Source organism: Amblyraja radiata, chromosome 22 (genome assembly GCF_010909765.2).
Source record: "Amblyraja radiata isolate CabotCenter1 chromosome 22, sAmbRad1.1.pri, whole genome shotgun sequence".
Classification (NCBI taxonomy): domain Eukaryota; kingdom Metazoa; phylum Chordata; class Chondrichthyes; order Rajiformes; family Rajidae; genus Amblyraja; species Amblyraja radiata.
In genome coordinates, this window is record NC_045977.1 from 10382831 (window position 1) to 10402648 (window position 19818).

The window sequence follows — 19818 nt, forward strand, 5'->3', positions numbered from 1 at the left end:
AACAACGCTGATCCCCTTGCTTTGACTCCAAATGTTCTTTGTGTTTTTTTTAAAGCATTTCTTGTCTTCCTTTGATCCACTGGTGATGGGCAAAGCTTTGTCTCCACAGACACCCTATTCTTGAATTTTAACTACCTTTTACTGAATTTCCGCAACAGAATGGTTAAACGCAAATTTAAATTTAAATCTGACGCCAGGGATGGGTGAGGGGGAGGTATATCTCCATCTATTCTTTTCTTATTTCTTTTCTTTGCTCCTGCACTTCTTTGGTAGCTTAGGGATCTTTTTCCTGCTCATTTGTATTTTACTTTTTTTTCTTCATTCTTTTCTTTCTTCTTTCATTGTTTTTCTTTTTTTTTTTTCTTTTTTCTTTTTTTTTTAAATTTAGGTTATATGGTTAAAAATGAAGCTGTACAATAATTGTATAACTGCTATGTCGATCGTCTCATACTTGTACAATTGCTTCTAATAATTATTTTTTTTTTAAACAAAAAAAAACAACTTTTTAGGGCCCATTTCTGTGACCATGTTCACATCTCTTTTGCTCTTGGGGGCTATTTTCTCTGATTATTCCTTTTACTACATCCTTGCAGCATTTTGCTGCATTAAAACACTTTGGTGGATGCTGTTACTAGCACTGTTAAAGGAAATAGGTTAGCATCCCCATTACAACAAAAGCGAGATGTATGTCACGTGTCCAATTAATTATTAGACCGCTGTGTGGAACATTGATCATGAGGGATTACACTCTCCAGAACAAACAATGTCGTTGATTAATAATAATCTATCTTTAGGAAATAATACTTTTTTAAAAAGTTTTGGCCAATAATAAATATACTATTATTAGTTAATAATTTTTCTGCGATTTTAAAATATTCATTCTGGGGCTGAGTTCAAATAATCCTCAGATAGACACAAAATGCTGGAGTAACTCAATGGGACAGGCTGCACCTCTGGATAGAAGGAATGGGTGATGTTTCGGGTCAAGATCCTTCTTCAGACTGAGACTATCCAGAGATGCTGCCTGTCCCGCTGAGTTACTCCAGCATTTTGTATCTATCTCGGTTTAAACAGCATCTGCAGTTCCTTCCTACACATGAAATAGCCCTCAATTCATTATGTATTACATTTTAGTTTGTATGATGTCCAACATAGATATTTCATTTTGTTTGTCATTCATAGAGCACTGCAGTATACTATAGCACAGTATGTGCCATGCCTGTTTATATAAGCGCGGCATTTACAGCTTATAATGCACTCTATATCTGAAATGAAGTAGACCAGCTTCAGTGTTGACAGGCTGTAGAAGGAATGTGAATGTTAATTTTCCTAATGTTTACTGTTTAACAAAGGCCTCTCACCCTCCGGGGTGAAGGTGGTGATTTACTTTAGTTTAGTTTAGAGATACAGCACAGAATCAGGCCCCTTTGCCCACTGAGTCCGCACCGACCAGTGATCCCCGCACATTAACTCTATTCCACACGCACTTGGGACAATTTACACTTATACCAAGCCAATTAACCTACAGACCTGTACATCTTTGGAGTGCGGGAGGAAACTGGAGATCTCAGAGAAAACCCACGCGTTCACGGGGAGAACGTACAAACTCCGTACAGACAGCACCCGTAGTCGGGATCGAACCTGGGCTGTAAGGCGGAAACTCTACCGCTGCACCACCTACTCCCAATTTTATTTAAAAAAAATTCTAAGCAACACAATTTCTGCGAACTGTATTAAAAATAACATTCAGTTAGGTTATAGATGTAGCTTGAAACAGTATTTGTCACAATAACAAGCGATTAGTTGTTTTCTCATGGATAAACTCATGAACTCACATGTACATGCATATGGCTCACATCAATTTAAATCTCCCCTCAGCTTCTTCTTTTATGAAGGAAACAATCCTATCCTAGCTGAACTTTCCACAGATCTAACATTTTCCAAAATCAAAAAATTGAATTGCTATAAGGGCTTGGTCAGCTAGTGTAGAAAGTAAAACCAGTGAACTTTTCAGGTGGAACCTCTTCCTCAGAACTGTGTGAAGAGTGTAGGATCTACAGCTTTCAAAACCAAGCTTGGGGTTGGAGCCACAGACTATATAGAGAGAGGTTGAGACAGATGAGGCAATCTGGAGCATGATACTGACTATTACAATAGGTAGCACAGGATCACGTCTGTAGACTGAGTGAAGGTGTTCAATAGAGAATAACCCAGTAACCCAATCTGCCTTTGGTTTCCCCAGTCTAGATGAGGGATATCATGAACACTAGGTGCAGTAGATTAGATTGGAAGAGGTGCTGGTGAATGGCTGTTTTGAACTGGGATGACAGTTTGTGTCCATGGATGGTGGGAATGGAAGAGGTGAATGGACATGTGTTGCATGGGACGGTGCTGTGTGATGGGCTACAGTGAGTGGCAATGGTATAGTGGACCTGGGAGTCCTGAAGTGAACAGTTCCTGCTAAACACAGAAAGAGGAGGAGGGGAAGATATGAATGTTGGCAGGATCACATAAAAACAGCTTTTTTCCACGAGTAGTAGCTCTACTCATTAACCAAAAATCTGTCGCCTCCTTTTGCTCTTGTATTTTATTTAATTCACATGTTTAATCAATAATGTTTTATTATTAATGTTTAATGTTTTATGTGTCATTCCTAAAGGGGGCTGTCCCACTGCGGTGACCTAATCTGTGAGTTTATAAGGGTTTGCCCTCGATGCAAACTCGCAGCATGGTCGACACGTGGTCATAGGAGGTCCTTTGAGAGCACTGGAACACTCCTTCATGCTCGAGGGAAGTTCCCGTATATTCGCGGCCTCAGTTTGGTCGAGGAAAATTTTTCAGCATGGTTCTTTTGAACTCGTAGCGGAGTGGAGTGGGGTCGCTATGTAGTTATAGGCAGTTGAGGGCAGCCGTAGGCAATCTCCTTCACTGACCGGGCATTTTAATTGGCTCATTGGAGTATTCAGGACTCAGGAAAATATGTAAAATGCCCGCAAAACTTTATTATAAGTTGTCTGGCTTCTTAAAAGTTTCTCCACTCCTCCTCCCCCCCCCCCTTCTCCCCCCCTTCTCCCCTCCCCCCTTTCTCCTCCCTTCTCTCCCATTCTCTCTCCTTCTCTCCCCCTCTCCCCTTCTCTCCCCCCCCACCCCCCCCTTCTCTCTAAAGGACTTACCGTACACTGTGCAGCCGTCTTTTACCTTCCTCTTCATCGTGGGTGTGAATTTCAGGCAGCGCTCCCCTACTTTCCCTGGCCCCCGTCTTTGCGATGTGTTTGTGCGTGTGTGTGTGTGTGTGTGCGATCGGTCAATCCAGCACACGGTTTCAACGCTGACGGTCGATCCAGCTCGAGGTTTTTCAGGCAAATGCCCTCGAGCTTGAAGGTCGAAGACATGCGCTGAAAGGTCGCGTCAGTGGGACAGGCCCTTAACTGTCACTGTATGTCATGTTGTCACCTGCGGGCAGAGCACCAAGGCAAATTCCTTGTATGTGAATACTTGGCCAATAAACTTATTCATTCATTCATTCATTGTAGCTGGTGGAAATTGTGAATCATTTACAAAATGTTCTAACTGCAGTAACATACAGATAAATCTACTTTTATTCTCATTTTATTTCAAGATTAATTTGTCTTTATCATGGAATACCACTACTTTTTGTAATTGTGTTTGGCTTGATTGTTTCCAAGTGATTTAATTGGAAAGCATGCAAACAAACCTATTTAATGTACCTTGATATACGTGGTTAAACCTAAACCTATTATTTTTTATTGTTTCATCTGTATTACATCTGTAGAGGTCATTGTGGATAGAACGCTAAATGCCTGGAACTTCATCCCTAGTTGGCAGCTATTAGAGCACAATACTGCACGTTTAGTTACGTTTTTTACTTCAATAGAACTGACCTTTAGGAGACAAGACCAATGACCAGCCATTTGTTTAGGAAGGAACTGCAGATGCTGGAAAATCGAAGGTAGACAAAAGTGCTGGAGAAACTCAGCGGGTGCAGCAGCATCCATGGAGCGAAAGAAGTAGGCAACGTTTCCTATTTCCTTCGCTCCATAGATGCTGCTGCATCCGCTAAGTTTCTCCAGCACTTTTGTCTACCAGCCATTTGTTTAGTCCTTCTGACCAAGGATGAATTGCTAGGCAATAATTTCCCCATCATTACAGCCAGCATAATAATACCTGAAGAATGTCGGAAGAAGGGTCACGACCCAAAACGTCGCCCATTCCTTCTCTCCAGAGATGCTGCCTGACCCGCTGAATTACTCCAGCATGTTGTATCTATCTTCAGTTTAAACCAGCATCTGCAGTTCCTTCCTACACATGTAATAATATTATCGGATAGCAGGAGACTGAGCCTAAATCTTTATGTAGATTTAAGTAAAAGCATCCAGATCATGTTCTGTAAATTTAGATCATAAGGATGGAAGAAGGATCCCGACCCAAAGCGTCATCTATCCATTTCCGTCGCAGATGCTGCCTGACCCGTTGGCTTTTTCCAACACTTTGTGTGTTTTGCTCAAGATTCCGGCATCTACAATTTCTTGTGTTTCCTCTCAGGAATTCTGCCCTTAGATATAGTTTGAATCCTGGCCAAATTAATGAATAGGGAGCCTCCTCGCTATATTTGCCAACTTTAGCTTAAACTCCAGGTGTGTACACAAAATGCTGGAGTAACTCAACGGGTCAGGCAGCATCCCTGGAGAACATGGATAGGTGACGTTTTGGGCCAGGATCCACCTTCAGTCTGAAGAAGGGTCTCAATCCGAAACTTTATGTATTCATGTTTGCCAGGGATGCTGCCTGACCCGCTGAGTTACTCCAGCATTTTATGTCTTTCCTTGGAAAACCAGCAGTTCCTTGTTTCTACAATGGTGAAAGAACATTGTATCAACTCAGGGAAGTTATGCAGTCGCGATGTTACAATTTAGAAGATGCTTTCTATGTTATAAAACATTCAAATAATGATATTATTTGTTATTTGATCTGATTCTCATAATGTCCAGTGTTTGATCTCATTTGTTTATGTCTCATCATTTTTATATTGAAGATGGTGTCCATAAGGCTCAGCGTTAAGGGCCTGTCCCACTTAGGCTATTTTCTAGCGACTGCCGGCTATTGTCATAGTCGTAGCAGGTCGCCGAAAAAACGGTGACTGGAAGCCCCTTCGGCATAAAATTTGAAATAGAATCATTACTTTAACAACAAAAAAAAACCAAAGTCAGCACCGGCGACAACCTACGTCACCTGGTGACAACTACGACAGCACCTACGTCAGGAGAAATCAAGATACGCTCATTGGCGGCAAAACCACTGTCGCCGACTGTCTCCGAAAAATGTTCAACAAAATCCAGCGGTGACCAGAAAGACGCAACAACTCTTTGGGCAACTGAGGAGACGACTCACATCCATACAGGCCACACCCCGGCGACCATGTGGCGACAGCCTAGTCACCTGTAGTCGCCTAAATAATTGCCTAAGTGGGACAGGCCCTTTACTACATCCCCAATCATTAACCAGCCAAACACAATATGTAGTGGGGGAATAGTCCTGAGTGTTCCTGGAAGATAAGCATCTCTGGGCAGCTTGAAGAAGGGTCTCGACCCGAAACGTCACCCATTCCTTCTCTCCAGAGATGCTGCCTGTTGATGCTGAGTTACTCCAGCATTTTGTGCCTTTCTTCGATTTAAACCAGCATGTGCAGTTCGTTCCTACACATCTCTGGGCAGTTATTGTCTTGGTGCAATGTCTTTCCTGATCAAATAGTTGAGACCTGGCTCCATCAAAGAGGTTGATCCAATATTTGTTTACACAACAGACATTAATGCATTGTGCAATAAAACTGCTGATAAAACCACAAGCTCTCTGAGTATAGGAAAGGCCAAAGTCACAGAACATGAGGCACAGTGCTGTTATATATCCAGAATGGACTAATATTGTTCACAGCCTCAGCTGGGATAAACAAAGGTCATATAACCAAATATCAAGCTTGATCAGGCTAAGTGCTGCATTAATCCAAGTAATCAATTTAGCAGAAAGTATGTTACAGCACATAATCCAGTTATAGAGTGAAATAACCTTGTGATAAAGTCTTATACATTTTACATTTTACAATTGAGAGAGCGTAACTAATAGATTCTTCATACCCAAATCTGTGCCATGGGGCTGTTGAGAGGTACCTCTTTGTACAGTGTCGAGTGTGTGGTTGGGTTAGAGAGGATGTGACCTCTTGTACTTTCTAGCGATGGAACCTTCTGATTTGGGACAGGAGCTTGTTGTCAAGCTGGCAGATTCAACAGGCTTAAACCGGACTCTGAACGAACTGTAAGTTCTTCTGGCCGGCCTCTCAGCATGGCTGCAGAGGGACATTGAAACCTAACTTGAGCCAACTTTGTTAAATAAGTCCTTTGAAGACTTAAACTCGCAAAGTGTGTGCCAGACTTTAATCCAGAAACATTTACTATTATGCAGTAGGGTTGCTGTCCCTGACCGATCCTTGACTCTCTCTTTACATATTATTGTCAAATCCAAGCCCTCAGCCCAGAGCATCCCCAAGGGATGTCTGAAGAAGGGTCTCGACCCGAAACGTCACCCATTCCTTCTCTCAGAGATGCTGCCTGTCTCGCTGAGTTATGCCAGCTTTTTCTGTCCATCTTCGGTTTAAACCATCATCTGCAGTTCCTTCCTACACATCGCTCAGAGCTGTTGCCAGCAAACCCTTTTATTTTTCTGGTGGAAGCAGGTACAACGATGGGTGCAGGATCAGGCAGCTCAGCCGGAATATACAGATGCAGGCTAGGACCTAATTTTAAGCCAACGTTGGATCTTGTTAGCTCCAAATATTCTGACCACTCTTCTATAGTATCTCATCAACTACAAAGTATTTTGAGATGTCAAGAAAGTAAACTGCTGCTAGAATCTCTTTTAGCGCTGTGACTCAAAGAACCAGGCAGCATGAAAACGGGCCATTCTGCCCAATTCATTCACGTCAACCAGTGGGAGCTCTTCCTGATTAGCCCCATTGCCAAGCACTTAGCTCTCTATGTCTGAGTAATTCAAGTGTTCATCTGAATAGAAACATAGAAACATAGAAAATAGGTGCAGGAGTAGGCCATTCGGCCCTTCGAGCCTGCACCGCCATTCAATATGATCATGGCTGATCATCCAACTCAGTATCCTGTACCTGCCTTCTCTCCATATCCCCTGATCCCTTTAGCCACAAGGGCCACATCTAACTCCCTCTTAAATATAGCCAATGAACTGGCGTCAACTACCTTCTGTGGCAGAGAATTCCAGAGATTCACCACTCTCTGTGTGAAAAATGTTTTCCTCATCTCGGTCCTAAAAGATTTCCCCCTTATCCTTCCTTAAGGGGGGTGCTTCCTTAATGCTGACAGTCACCCAGGTACCCAGTCTCAGTTTAGAGATACGCGGACGGAAACAGGCCCTTCAGCCCACCGAGTCCACATTGACCAACAATCACCCCGTACCTGAACACTATCCTACACACTAGGGACAATTTACAATTCTTACTGAGGCCAATTAAGCTACAAACCTGCACATCTTTGAAATGTGGGAGGAAACTAGAGCACCTGGAGAAAACCCACATGGTCACGGGGAAAGCGTACATACAGCACCCATAGTCAGGATCGAACTTGAGTCTCTGATGCTGTAAGGCAGCAACTCTACCGCTGCGCCACCGTGCCGCCCCTACTCTGAATCTCTTCCCCTTACCCTAAATCTATGTCCCCTAGTTTTACCTGCCTGTGATAGGGGGAAAAGGTTTCTGCAGTCTACCTTTACCAAAGCCCTCATAATTTGATATTAACAACATGTCATTTACAAACTTGCTGATCTTGCCTCCCACGTCCACATTCACCGCCAAATCATTCACGTGTATTACAGACGGGTCCTTGCACTGATCCCTGTGGGACACCACCAGTCACAGGCATCCAATTACAAAAACAACCCTCTGCCATCACCCTCTCTCTCTCTCTCTGTGGTGTTTAAATAACACCACTCACTCCTGAGTTATATCCTGCTTGGTGGTAATGCTTTTAACCAGCCGTGGCTCTCATTTCTGTCGAGCCATCTTCTGTTTTAAACTCAACACTGAGACAGAGCTCGGGTTTGAAGTCAAGAGAGACAGTGGTCACAAGGCTGGAGGAGGAGAGCATTAGGATACTTGTCAGAAGCAGTTATAGGGAACACACTGGTTCAATGTTGCTGGCCTCACCATCTCTACCCCTCTCAGAGTAGTTGATGGCAGGCGAGGCATTCAAATAGGATTCTAATCCATCATGTAAAAACAGCCTAATCTCCGACTGCATTTATCCTGAGGGTCAGTCATGACTTTATTGTGGAATATGATCAGACAATGGCCATATTTGTTGCATTTGGGCCCTGCTGGTCTTATAACACTAATTTATGCTTGAAACAATTTCAGAGCAATCTGTTCAGTGGTAAGCCAGTTGATAAAGAAATGCTGCAGGCTGCAGGCTCGACTTTCACTGCACAACACTAGTGCGGGATGACGTTAAAGCTGCCAGGTCTCCTGCAGCTTGTGCTTCCTGTTTTCTGGCGAGGGGAAAGAGACAGAAATGGCTGCTTCTGCCGACGGCAAAGGCAGTGGTGCCGGGGGCTGTGCGCCCGTGGTCTCTGGCAGGCGACGTGCCAATCCCTTGCCATCTTGCGAGCCGCACCAACCTGCTGTGGTTCCTGGGCACTGACACGTTGTAGCTACTCCAGGCTGCGATGGACGTGGGCTGCATTTGCTGAAATTTATACATTTCTTTTCTTTTATTATTTTTTTGTGGAAGAGGCAGGACTGGGGTCTGACTGTGTGTGCGGCGGGTATCGATTCAGTGAATCGACTTGCCATCTGTCATCTATCTTGTATTGCAACAGTGGCGGCTCCAGCATTACAATACCCCCTTCAACTTCCAATGAGACCTGGTTCCAAGTAAATGAAACATTGAAACATAGGTACAGGAGTAGGCCATTCGGCCCTTTGAGCCAGCACTGCCATTCAATATGATCATGGCTGATCATCTAAAATCAGCACCCCGTTCTTGCTTTTCCCCCATATCCCTTGATTCCTTTAGCCCTAAGAGCCAAATCCACCTCTCTCTTGAAAGCATTCAGTGAATTCGAATCCACTGCCTTCTGTGACAGAGAATTCCATATCTGTGGCAGAGACAAGATTGTTTAGGTGTTTTAAACCTAAGAAAATGTGTTGAGACTCTGAAATTGTAAAGTATCTGGTGAAGCCATGGTATAAACATTATCTATATGTATGCTCTGGCTTGGCAGTGACTGAAGAACTAAATATCAAGATAGGAACAGAACGAGATCATTTAAGAAGGGTCTCGACCCAAAACTTCACCCATTCCTTCTCTCCAGAGATACTGCCTGTCCCACTGAGTTACTCCATCTTTTTGTGTCAATCTATGGTTTAAACCAGCACTACATTGAATGGCGGTGCTGGCTCAAAGGGCCGAATGGCCTCCTCCTGCACCTATTGTCTATTGTCTATTGTCTATTGCAGTTCCTTCTTACAAAGGAGATGATGTAGAGTCAGTCCCTAGAAAGTGTCCCGCTATTCAATGAGATCATCACTAGCCCGGACCAGTCTCCATAGATCTATACATATCCCATGCTTTATCAATAATCTATCAACCTAACAACCTAATATAACATCCCAACAGCATTAATTAACATTTGCAGAAAAACTTCCAACTTTGCATAACTGTTTCGTAACTTCACTTCCAAAATCTCGGGCTATAATATTTAAGGGCCTGTCCCACTTGGCGATTTTTTTCGGCGACTGTCGCCACCATTGACTGACGTATCAAGTCACTGAAAAAGTCGCGGCGTGACGACGTATCGACGCGCGGTATCTCCTCAAGTGTCGCAACATTTTTTTTGTCGCCGCTGGAATTTGAAATGTTCAAAATCTTTCAGCAACCTGATACATCCGTCAATGACGCTGGCAGTCGCCGAAAAAATCGGCAAGTGGGACAGGCCCTTTAGGCTTGCCGTCTATATAACATTTCTTATAACATGTGACTTTTGACTGCAATATTGTGGTTGACTCAATACTGTCTTTTGAAATGGCCTCACAAACCACTCAGTTCAAGTGCAATTAGAGAAGGCCAATAAATGCCATTCACATCCTGCGATTGAATAAGCACACTTTATTCTTCAAATGCCTTCCTTCCCAACTGCAGCAGCCTAAATCGTTCCACCCAGCTGGGAGCTAGAGGATGCATTCAAAAAGCACCCGTGAAGTTCAGACACCGTGACAATTAATTGAGTGAATAACATTGGCACACAATTATAAAGAGGCAACAGCTCCCATTGCCTGTGGTTCCATGGTCAAATTCCTAGAACTCTCCACAAAAAGCAGTTTTGGTCTTGATAAATATGCTATAGTAAGGGGCAGGACCAGCACCGACATTTCAGATGGCACAGTGGCAGAGCTGGTCGAGCTGCTGTCTCACTGCGCCAGAGACCTGGGTTCGATCCGATTTGTATGTTCTCCCTGTGACCGTGTGGGTTTCCTCCGGGTGTTTCGGTATCCTTCCACTTCGCAAAGACGCCCAGGTTTGTCAGTTAATTGGCCTCTGTAAAAGTGGCCCTAATCTGTGGGCAGTGGATGAAAAAGTGGGATAACATAGAACTAGTGTGAACGGGTGATCGGTGATCAGCATGGACTCGGTGGGCCGAAGGGCTTGTTTCTATGCTGTATCTCTAAACTAAACCAGACTTAACTAAACGAAACTAAACTTCTCAAGGTGATCAGGAATGGGCAATAAGTACTGTCAGGGTTCTTCCATTGCTGCCAGAACACTCTGTGTATTTACTCTTATTTGAGATTCTGATCTTGGTTTATTTTCTTGTTCATTTCATATTTATATTGTGAACAATCAGAATATTGTTGAGGGGCAGCATGGCTTCACAGCGGTAGAGGTACTGCCTTGCAGCGCCATAGTACCAGGTTTAATCCTGACTATGGGTGCTGTCTGTACGGAGTTTGTACGTTCTCCCCGTGACCTGCGTGGGTTTTCTCCAGGATCGCCGGTTTCCTCCCACATTCCAAGGACGTACAGGTTAATTGGCTTCGGTAAAAAATAGTAAATTGTCCCTAGTGTGTTGGATAGCATTAGTGTACAGGAATTGCTGGTTGGGGGCTAAAGGGCCTTTTTCCGTGCTGTATCTCTAAACTAAACTAAAAAAAGAACATGTAAGTGATGGTTAACTTCTTTGCGTTGGTATGATCATTTTCTTATATCAGATCGGGTGTTCAGCCTTATCTGGAGGCTTAAAATTTTGAATACCCTGAATTGCATGGTATAATTTTTAACTATGCCCGGGAAATAAGTTGCTGAATTTGAGCAGTTGTACTAAATTCTGGGACTCCACTGATAATTGAATTTGCTCGCAGTTATCTACACACTACTGCCTTGACATCATTGTGAAACTGTCATCTTCTTCTTCAGTTTTACCTTCTTACGTGCAGATAAGCTGTATCACAGAAACACAGCTGATATATTTATTTAATATCATCTTCCCTTGGTACCCGCATGATGTTTATGCAGAGAATATTAAAGGCAGCATCTCCAGCTGATCAAACTGTTAAGCTAATGGAATTCTAGCGTTGATCCGGTGAGATGTAAAGGCAAAAACAATGATTTAATGATGAACCCACACAAAACTGGAATGAGACCTCAGAGTATTGTGTTCAGCATTGTTCTGCACAATCAGGATCTTGAAGCCTGAGGGCGGGAGCAATGTGGGGTCACTGCCAAGCTGGTCGGAATGAGGATATGTAAATAAGAAGAGAGGTGTGAAATGTGGACTGTGCTTGTGAGAACAGAGCAGATGACAAAGTGTGGTGAAGTTGAAGGTGAAGGTGAGACAAGGTAGATAGAACTTAGCATGCAATAGTTTCTCTTTCTGGGAGAAGAGGGTTCAAGATTAAAAGATTAAAGAAAGAGGATTGAATGGAAGAGTTATCGAGACTGGGAGGAAATGGTCGACTGGGAGAGTTGCAAATGTTTTGGATTGTATTTCCACCCAGTTCCAGTTCAACCCAGGCTATCTTACCATGAAGGATTAGCTTGGGCTGGTGGATGAGGAAAAACTATTTGAAGGGGTATAGATATAGTGTGTAGTTGGAATTAGTAGTTCACATGGAAGATCTACGCCAACGTAGTATTTATGGGATGCATGCTCTCTATCTCTGATTGACCTTTTTACATGTATGTGTATTTTGACTATGCTGACGTATTGACTTGTGATCTTGATTTGCCTACAGCGAATTTGAGAAATGTCTACACATAGCTCCAGTGACATCAAGCCTCCCTGCATGCCTAGGAACGGACTAGTCAAGATCCCGGCCCAGTCCAATGGATTAGGCTCCGCCAGCATCACCAAAGGAACCCCAGCCGCTAAAAACCGCCTGTGCCAATCGTCCTCCATCCCAACGTCACCTCCTCCACCTCCACCGAACTACAGTGACCTGGCGACTGTGGCCCAGGTGCCATCAGCCTCGCTGTGTGCAGTGCCAGACTCCATACCACTGCTGGAGTCCAACTCTGACGAGATCTTGCCAAGTACATGCCAGTTGTCAGGGTCCAAAAGAAAACTCTCAATCACTTCGATGGAAGGACAATTGCCTATTTTGGACGAGAAGATCCTCAACCGACTCTTCTGGTACTTTTCCTCTTGCGAGAGATGCGTTTTGGCACAAGTGTGTAAAGTATGGAGAAAGCTGTTGTACCAGGACAAGTTCTGGGAAGGCATCACTCCCATTCTCCATGCAAAGGAGCTGTACAATATACTTCTCAATGGGGAAAAGGAATTTGTCAATCTGCAAGGATTTGCCGTTCGTGGTTTTGATTCGTTCTGCCTGATTGGAGTGTCGGATCTGGACATTTGTGAATTCATAGATAACTATCCTCTGTCCAAGAAAGGCGTGAGGTCTGTCAGCTTGAAACGATCAACCATCACAGATGCAGGACTTGAGGTGAGATACCACTCTCTACATTATTATTTGTATTGACTCCTACTTACTTTGTGGTCCTGTTAACCCTTACAATCTCAAATGGCCAGACAATGCTTTTCGTCGAAAATAGACACCAAATGCCTGATTAACTAAGCGGGTCAGGCAGCATCTCTGGAGATAAGGAATAGGTGACGTTTCGGGTCGAGACCCTTCCCCAGTCTGAGGAAGCATCTCGACCCGAAATGCCACCCATTCCTTTTCTCTCGAAGATGCTGCCTGACGCGCTGAGTTACTCCAGCATCTTGTGTTCACCTTCAGTGTAAACCACCATCTGCAGCTCCATCCTACACAAAGCCTAACATCTCCCATTTAGGGAATCTCGTAAATAATTACGCTTCAATGTGACAATTTATCAAAGACAATCGGTGGGCTCCATCTCCAGCTCCAGCTCCAGCTCCAACTTTAGTTAATATTGCCACTTAGAGTCTTAGAGTGGTACAGCATGGAGACAGGCCCTTCAGCCCAACCTATCCATGCTGACCTAGATCTCCATCTAAGCTCATCTATTTTGCCTGTATTCCCCTCAACCTTTCCGATCCACTTTTTCAATTTGACCACAAAACAATTTGAATTTCAGTAGCTGGTTATCTTCAAAAAAGTACACTAAAATAATAATACTAATGTCACCAATGTCCGATCGTTTATTTTGCTGTGCAATAAGGCTGTTTATTTTAACATTGATTTTATTGATTTTGTTTTACTTGAAAGTAGCTGACCACCATTTTGTTAAAACAACCTCAAAGATCAAGACAATCCCAATGTTTGCACTGGAGTTGTGAAAAATAGATTTTGCCAAAGCCAGGTGTTCAGGACAAAGATTCCAACCTAACAAGTTTGTGCCTTGGAGAAAAACATGGAGGCTAGGAAATGCATGGAAGTTAATAGTGATTGTTTAAAGCAGGGCTGTGGAGCCGCTACCCAAAACACCCGACTCCGACTCCTTAATTCCTTGTGTATCCGACTCCGACTCGGACCCCGACCCCAACCCCGAGGTATAATAATTCTAAATCTGCTATGATGACGTTGCACAAGATGGCATTTCATCAGAACTACATGAATCATCAGGCTACTTTTTGAATCCATGTCCTTAAAGTTTTGAGTCTAATGGTTGTAGCTTAGCTGTTGTGGCATTTTTATTGTTTATTCTTGAAATATATATATAATTCATTATGCTAAAAGAAAAAAAAAATACATATAGGATCATGACAAAATTAAAATTCCATTGAATTAAATAATTATAAAGGCATTATTCCAAAATGTATTAAACTGCCACAGGTATGAGCTAAATGGTTAAATTATGACAAAAAAATAATTCTCAAGTGCAATGGAAATTAAAACTAAATGCGTAGGTAGTTAAGTTTGCTACAAAAGTACATACCTAAAATGTATTAATAACTTGTCCTTAGGAACAGAATTACTTCTGCCAGATCCTCTTTCATCAAAGCCCTTGAATCTAATTTAATTACTTTCAGTGCAGAGAACAGTCTCTCCACGCTGACCTGAGTGGGTGGTATGGCTGTTACTATCATTGCTGCAAATTTGACTATTTCTGGATAAGCAGGGGTGACTTATTGTACTGTAAGTTTAGATGAGCGATCATATTTCTCTACTTCTTTTAAACCACCAAGAAAATCTTGCTTAAATTCCATTAATTTAACATCAAAAGGCTGATGTTTGGCCTTTGCTGAATGTATTTATCACATAAGCCCAATTTCTTCTGACAGTCTAATTAACAGTTAGTTTTAACAACTGGCTGGTAGCTTGTTAATAACTAATGTTGTAAAGAAAACTTCAAGGTTAAATTCCAAATGCAAAACGTAACTAAATGTTACCAAATTAACCACACTCACCGAATTCTCAATGTTGCAGCAATGGCTAAATGGCCTCCTTCAATGCCTTATTGACTCTGACAAACTCTATGAATGATAGACACAAAGTGCTAGAGTGACTCAGCGGGCCAGGCAGCATCTCTGGAGAAAAAGGATGGGGTGACGTTTCAGGGCGGGACCCTTCATCAGACCTGGAACGTCACCCATCCGTGTTCGCCAGAATTGCTGCCTGACCCGCTGAGTTACTCCAGCACTTTGTGTCTATTTTCAGTATAGACCAACATCTGCAGTTCCTTTCTACACATTAGAACTCTATGAAATTGCACTCCGATAAAAATACACACTGTGCTACCAAGGAAAAGATCTATAAGATAGACACAAAAAGCTGGAGTAACTCAGCAGGTCAGACAGCAACTCTTGCGGAAAAGGAATAGGTGACATTTCGGATCGAGAACTGTAAGGGCAGTTTCAGTCATTTAGTAGCTGCACTTTGGAGATGATTGCAATGCATGCAATGTTCATGTCTGCACTGATACCTCTTGAGCATGGAGTTTGATGCTATTCCTAAAGCAACAGTGTGCAGCTTACAGGGATATGGCAGAAATCAGTAGCAGCAGCTTGGAGTGATCATGAAGTGATCAAAGTGACTGCAACCTTTCTTCATAAATAATATAATCAACACAAGGCACACGTGAGGTTGCATTTAAGATGATTGGTAGTCCAAGATCGTATTTTGGATAAAAATCACATTTTCAGTACTTTTTAAAGTAATTTTTATAGAATATCATAGGGAAAGAGAAGGGATAGAGGCGTGGAAATTTGAAAAATCAATCTAGAATTATGTTCCCATGTAGCTGAAAGCACGATTTCCAATGCCAATTAGGTGAAATAACCCCTAATCATTTATATAATAGCCCTCAAAATAATGTGTTTAACCCTGATACTGTTCTGATTAGTCTCCCAGATGGCAGCACATGTGATTTCTCATTCTCTCGGGTAGAAATAAAGTGTAGGGTATGATTAAAAAGTCGGATTTATTTCCGATTTATGTAGTCTCTGAAATTTATGTTGAGGTCGGAGTCGGAATCAAAACGTTTTCACCGACTCCGACTCCAGCAGCTCCAAAAATGCTCATACGCCTGACTCGACGTCCGACTCAACGACTCCGACTCTACAGTCCTGGTTTAAAGAGGGTCCATATTACTGACGAGGAGGTGCTGGAGATTTTAAGATAGTCAAGAGTGTTTTATTGTCATATGTCCCACTTAGAACAACTAACATTCTTACTTGCTGCAGCACAACAGAATATGTAAACATAGTACACTGGAAACAATATAATAAACGAGAGAGGGAAAAACAAGTTCAATGAGTGTGCATATACACACATACTCACAAATACACATATTATATATATATCATTAAAATGCATAAAAATAGATACATCTCATCACTCTGTTCATGTATATCCTAGAATTGTGGACAGCTAGGGAATAAATTGCAGGATCCCTGACTGATATTTATATCATCAATCACCATGGATGAGGTGCCAGAAGACTGGAAGGTGGCTAAGGTTGCGCGTGTATTTACGAAAGGCTGCAAGGAAAAGCCTGGGAACTACAGACTAGTGAATCTAACATCAGTGGCATTTAGATGACTGGAGTTGATACTGAGACAAAGGATCTACATGCATTTGAAAACCCCAGAACTGAGTTTGGGGCATGGCTTTGTGCATGGGAAACTGTGTCTTCTGATCTTCATTGCTTTTTTTGAAGCTTTTTAAGATGAATGATAAGGGCATTGCAGTGGACGTTACCTGCGTGGACTTGGATGGGCTACATGGATTCTAAATTGTTAGGGTGGCATGGTGGCGCATCGGTAGAGTTGCTGCCTGACTGCACCAGCGACCCAGCGACCCAGGTTCAATCCTGACCATGGGTGCTGTCTGTACAGAGTTTATACGTTCTCAATGTGATCGCGTGGGTTTACTCCAGATGCTCCGGTTTCCTTCCACACTCCAAAGACGTGCGGATTTGTAGGTTAATTGGCTTCTGTAAATTGTCCCTGGAGTGGAGGATAGAAGTAGTGTACGGGTTGATTGTTGGCCGGTGCAGGCTCGGTGGGCCGACGGGCATATTTCCACACTGTATCTCTGAACTAAACTAAACTAAATTATACTAAACTAAACTAGACTAGACTTTAGCAAGGCCTTTAACATGGTACCACACAGGAGGCGGGTCTGGCAGTTTAGCTCACATGGGATCCAGCACGAGCTAGCCAATTGGATACAAAATTGGCTTGAAGGGTAGAAGACCAAGAGTGGAGGAAGAGGGTTGGTTTTCAGGCGGCAGGCCTGTGATTATCGGTGGGTCACATGGTTCACTGCTGGGACTACAGTTCTTTATTTTTATTTATGATTTGGATGTGAATGTAGGAGGCGTCATTAGTGAATGTGTGGATGACACTAAAGTTGGTGGCAAAGAGCACAATGAAGAAGGCTCTCTCAGATTACAGTGGGATCTTGATCAACTGGGGCAATGGGCAGAGGGATGAGTGATGGAGTTTAATTCAGATAAATGAGAAGTGTTGCATTTTGGTTTACAAACTAGGGCAGGACTTGCACAGTACAAAAGGTATGGCGCTTGGCCCTATGTTATAGAATATTGAGACACAGGGGTGCAGGTACATAGTTCTATGAAAATGGCAACACAACTAGGCAGGGTGGTGAAGAAATAGTTGAGTATGCTTGCCGTTATCGATCAATGTATTGAACACGGGAGCTGTGATGTCATGTTAAAGGTGTATTACACATTAGTCAGGGCAAATTTGGAGTAGTTCTGGTCACCCTGCTAGAGGAAGGATGCCATTAGATTGGAAGGGGTTAAAATAGATTGATGAGGATGATACCAGGTCTGGAAGGGTTGAGTTACAAGGAGAAGCTGGATAGGCTGCGTTTTTTTTCCCTGGAGTATGGAGGCTGAGGCAGGGTTGATCTTACAGGGGTTATAAAAGCATGAGGGACCTTCATAAGGTGAATAGCCACAGTCTTTTCCCAAGGTAGGGGATACTAAAACCAGAGAGGGTTCCTTTAAGGCGAGAAGGGAAAGATTTAAAAGGGATCGGAGGATGGTATGTTTATGAAACGATCTGCATGAGAAAGTGGGCGTAATTACATCATTTAAAAGACACTTGGACAGGTACATGGATCGGAATGGGTGGGCAATGTGGAAGCGAGTGAGATTGGCTTTTGTAGGCAACTTGGTCGGCACAGAGCCGAAGGGTCTGTTTCAATGTAGAGTACAAGTATGACTCTAGGGTTGGTTTTGGGCCAAGTACAATCCTGGGCTATTTTAACCTTGGGTTTCATTATAAACTGGCAGGTTTATAGATCTGAGAGCAAACTGTTCAACCTTCAAGGGAACAAATTTGAACTGGTCAGCCAGGAGCCTATTTACAGTGGGAATGCACCTTGTAAACTGGGACTATGTTTCCTTGGGCTCTTTTAATTAGTGTGATGTGAGAAGGTGAGTCTTGGATCAGTTCCCAGACCCTTGGAGAAGCTCGGGGATAAGGAGGAGTGAATGTCTGTTCTCGAGCTACACTGGGAGGGTTGCCAACTACTCTCAGTACATTACAGAAGGGCTGAACTCCAGGACTGTCATCCCCAGGAACCTGAGACAGTAGATAAAATGTCACAATGACTTACAGCAATAGCAAGAGTGAGTACTACTTTTCATTTAATCCCTGTATCTAGATTTGAGTATAGGAGCAAGGAGGTCCTACTGCAGTTGTACAGGGCCCTGGTAAGACAACACTGGAGTATTGTGTGCAGTTTTGGTCTCCTAATTTGAGGAAGGACATTCTTGCTATTGAGGGAGTGCAACGTAGGTTTACAAGGTTAATTCTCGGGATGGCGGGACTGTCATATGCTGAGAGAACGGAGCGGCTGGGCTTGTTTACTCTGGAAATTAAAAGGGTGAGAGGGGATCTTATTGAAACATATAAGATTATTAAGTGTTTGGACACGCTAGAGGCAGGGAACATGTTCCCGATGTTGGGGGAGTCCAGAACCAGAAGCCACATTTTAAGAATAAGGTGTAAGGTGTTTAGAACGGAGAAGAGGAAACACTTTTTCTCACAGAGAGCTGTGAGTCTGTGGAATTCTCTGCATCAGAGGGCGGTGGAGGCCGGTTCTCTGGATACTTTCAAGAGAGAGCTAGATAGGGCTCTTAAAGATAGCAGAGTCAGGGGATATGGGGCGAAGGCAAGAATGGGGTACTGATTGTGGATGATCAGCCATGATCACATTGAATGGCGGTGCTGGCTCGAAGGGCTGAATGGCTTACTCCTGCGGGACGACATTTACGGGACGACAGATGGCACAATGGGCTAAGTGTTCGGCTGGCAACCTGAAGGTGGCCGGTTCGAATCCCGCTTGGAGTGCATACTGTCGTTGTGTCCTTGGGCAAGATACTTCACCCGCCTTTGCCTGTGTGTGAATGTGTGTGAGTGATTGGTGGTGGTCAGAGGGGCCGTAGGCGCAGAATGGCAGCTACGCTTCCGTCAGTCTGCCCCAGGGCAGCTGTGGCTACAGAAGTAGCTTACCACCACCGAGTGTGACTGAGGAGTGAATGAATAATGCGATGTAAAGCGCCTTGAGTATTAGAAAGGCGCTATATAAATCCCATCCATTATTATTATTATTACTCCTGCACCTATTGTCTATTGTCTATTTCAGTCACCACATACACACCACTATTTTCCTGCAGGACAAAATAGTCCAAATAATTGTTTTAGAAACAAGTCTGGAGAAAGACTAATTGATCCAATGCTCCCCAGGAGAGATGTGTTGTTTGTGGGCCAGTGAGGGCCCCGTGTGATGTGCTGTTTGAGCCCAGAGTTTCACTGATCGGAGTCTCT

The 19818-nt window shown here is 43.3% G+C and overlaps 1 protein-coding gene across 3 annotated transcripts in view; it reads left to right on the top strand.

Annotated features, from left to right (window-relative positions):
- The window catches only part of fbxl16 (F-box and leucine rich repeat protein 16), a 163145-nt gene that overhangs the window by 23189 nt on the left and 120138 nt on the right, over positions 1-19818 (top strand). For all 3 annotated transcript variants that reach the window (XM_033040371.1, XM_033040373.1, XM_033040372.1), the window contains exon 2: positions 12323-13033. In XM_033040371.1, the coding sequence (XP_032896262.1) occupies positions 12335-13033 (699 nt within the window). In that variant the 5' untranslated portion in view covers positions 12323-12334. The remainder of the gene's footprint in view (positions 1-12322; positions 13034-19818) is intronic.